A 2,500-nucleotide genomic window follows, 5' to 3' on the forward strand; every position below is an offset into this window, starting at 1 on the left:
AGGAAGGCTTTATTTATCTTGATGTTATTAGTATCTTATATTGCACTTTACTAAATACTCTTATTTATCTTTCACTAAATCTACTTTTTACGTTTATCTGTAATATCTTCTAACTTCATAATAACAATAGTAATAATAATAACAACAATAGTAATAACAATAACAACAATAACAACAATAGTAATAACAATAACAATCAGAACAGGTTGTATTACCTGTAGATCACCCAGGAGGAATGATCTCTGTGTTCGTGGTGCGTTCAAAGACACAGAGAAGAATACGTAGCAAAACTAAATAAAACAGGACCGTTATAACAATATTTACATGTGAAGAATATAGTGTAGTGTCTGTCTCTCACCTGTCTGTCTCTCACCTGTCTGTCTCTCACCTGTCTCTACCTGTCTGTCTCTCACCTGTCTGTCTCTCACCTGTCCTCTCACCTGTCTGTCTCTCACCTGTCTGTCTCTCACCTGTCTGTACTCTCACCTCTCTGTCTCCTGTCTGTCTCTCACCTGTCTGTCTCTCACCTGTCTGTCTCTCACCTGTCTGTCTCTCACCTGTCCTGTCTGTCCTCACCTGTCTGTCTCTCACTTGTCTGTCTCTCACCTGTCTGTCTCTCACCTGTCTGTTTCTCACCTGTCTGTCTCTCACCTGTCTGTCTCTCACCTGTCTGTCTCTCACCTGTCTGTCCTCTCACCTGTCTGTCTCTCACCTGTCTGTCTCTCACCTGTCTGTCTCTCACTTGTCTGTCTCTCTCACCTGTCTGTCTCTCACCTGTCTGTCTCTCACCTGTCTGTCTCTCACTTGTCTGTCTCTCACCTGTCTGTCTCTCACCTGTCTGTCTCTCACCTGTCTGTCTCTCACTTGTCTGTCTCTCACCTGTCTGTCTCTCACCTGTCTGTTCTCACCTGTCTGTCTCTCACCTGTCTCTCTCCACCTGTCTGTCTCTCACCTGTCTGTCTCTCACCTGTCTCTCACCTGTCTCTCACCTGTCTGTCTCTCACCTGTCTGTCTCTCACCTGTCTGTCTCTCACCTGTCTCTCACCTGTCTGTCTCTCACCTGTCTCTCACCTGTCTGTCTCTCACCTGTCTGTCTCTCACCTGTCTGTCTCTCACCTGTCTCTCACCTGTCTGTCTCTCACCTGTCTGTCTCTCACCTGTCTCTCACCTGTCTGTCTCTCACCTGTCTCTCACCTGTCTGTCTCTCACCTGTCTGTCTCTCACCTGTCTCTCTCTCACCTGTCTGTCTCTCACCTGTCTCTCACCTGTCTCTCACCTGTCTCTCACCTCTCTCTCACCTGTCTGTCTCTCACCTGTCTGTCTCTCACCTGTCTCTCACCTGTCTCTCACCTGTCTGTCTCTCACCTGTCTGTCTCTCACCTGTCTCTCACCTCTCTCTCACCTGTCTGTCTCTCACCTGTCTGTCTCTCACCTGTCTGTCTCTCACCTTTCTGTCTCTCACCTGTCTGTCTCTCACCTGTCTGTCTCTCACCTGTCTGTCTCTCTCACCTGTCTGTCTCTCACCTGTCTGTCTCTCACCTGTCTGTCTCTCACCTGTCTGTCTCTCACCTTTCTGTCTCTCACCTGTCTGTCTCTCACCTTTCTGTCTCTCACCTGTCCTCCAGGTGATCAGGCTCCGCCCATTGCCATCGCGGCCCGTGATGTCATCGTTCAGCCGGGGGTGCAGGTGACGCTGAGCGGCATCCAGAGCCTGGCGCTGGGCGACGCCCACATCATGAGCTACAGGTGGAGCCTGCAGGGCGGGGCCGAGAGCCTCCACACGCAGGTAAACACAGGGGGCGGGGCTTAGAAAAGGCAACCAATGGGAGAGTCCTATCATAAACCCCTGGGACCAAACTCCATTTAACATTCCTGAAGTCTTAACTCTTAAGGACGACGCTCCCCCCAGTGGGACCCCCCCCAGTGGACCCCCCCCAGTGGACCCCCCCCAGTGGACCCCCCCCAGACTGTGTCTCAGGGCTTCTTCACATTTATGAAACTATTAATGTGTGTGTAGTGTATGCAGCTTCCGGTTTGGGCCACGCCTCACTCTCACTCCTTATTTGTTAATGTGTTGGTGTGTAGAACTTCCCCTCGATTCCATTGGCTCTAGCGGTTATAAAGAGATCCCATTGGCTCTAGCGGTTATAAAGAGATTCCATTGGCTCTAGCGGTTATAAAGAGATTCCATTGGCTCTAGCGGTTATAAAGAGATTCCATTGGCTCTAGCGGTTATAAAGAGATTCCATTGGCTCTAGCGGTTATAAAGAGATTTCATTCATCAACATCGAGCAAGGGGGGCCAGAGATAGGTCAAATCCACCCAAATGACCCCAGAAGTGGGGTTTTTGGCTAAATCTCTATAAAAAGGTCAAATGTCACTTGTTTTGCATCAATCTTGATACAGGGTACTTATTATATGTTGTACTTTGGATTCCTAAAGCTTTTAGTCTACTAACCCATCATCCAAGGGTAGTTTTCACTATAAGTAAAAAATAATT

At 48.4% G+C, this 2,500-nt stretch overlaps 1 protein-coding gene across 1 annotated transcript in view; it reads left to right on the plus strand.

The window, feature by feature from the left end:
• Window positions 1-1,625: 1,625 nt before the first annotated feature.
• The window catches only part of LOC117483609 (kunitz-type protease inhibitor 1-like), a gene marked incomplete at its 5' end in the record, with an annotated part of 21,670 nt that continues 20,795 nt past the window's right edge, over window positions 1,626-2,500 (plus strand). The window contains 1 exon segment of the mRNA XM_034131985.1: window positions 1,626-1,786. Within this exon segment, the coding sequence (XP_033987876.1) occupies window positions 1,736-1,786 (51 nt within the window).

The sequence above is a fragment of the Trematomus bernacchii genome, unplaced genomic scaffold, assembly GCF_902827165.1.
Source record: "Trematomus bernacchii unplaced genomic scaffold, fTreBer1.1, whole genome shotgun sequence".
In the NCBI taxonomy this organism is placed as follows: Eukaryota; Metazoa; Chordata; class Actinopteri; order Perciformes; family Nototheniidae; genus Trematomus; species Trematomus bernacchii.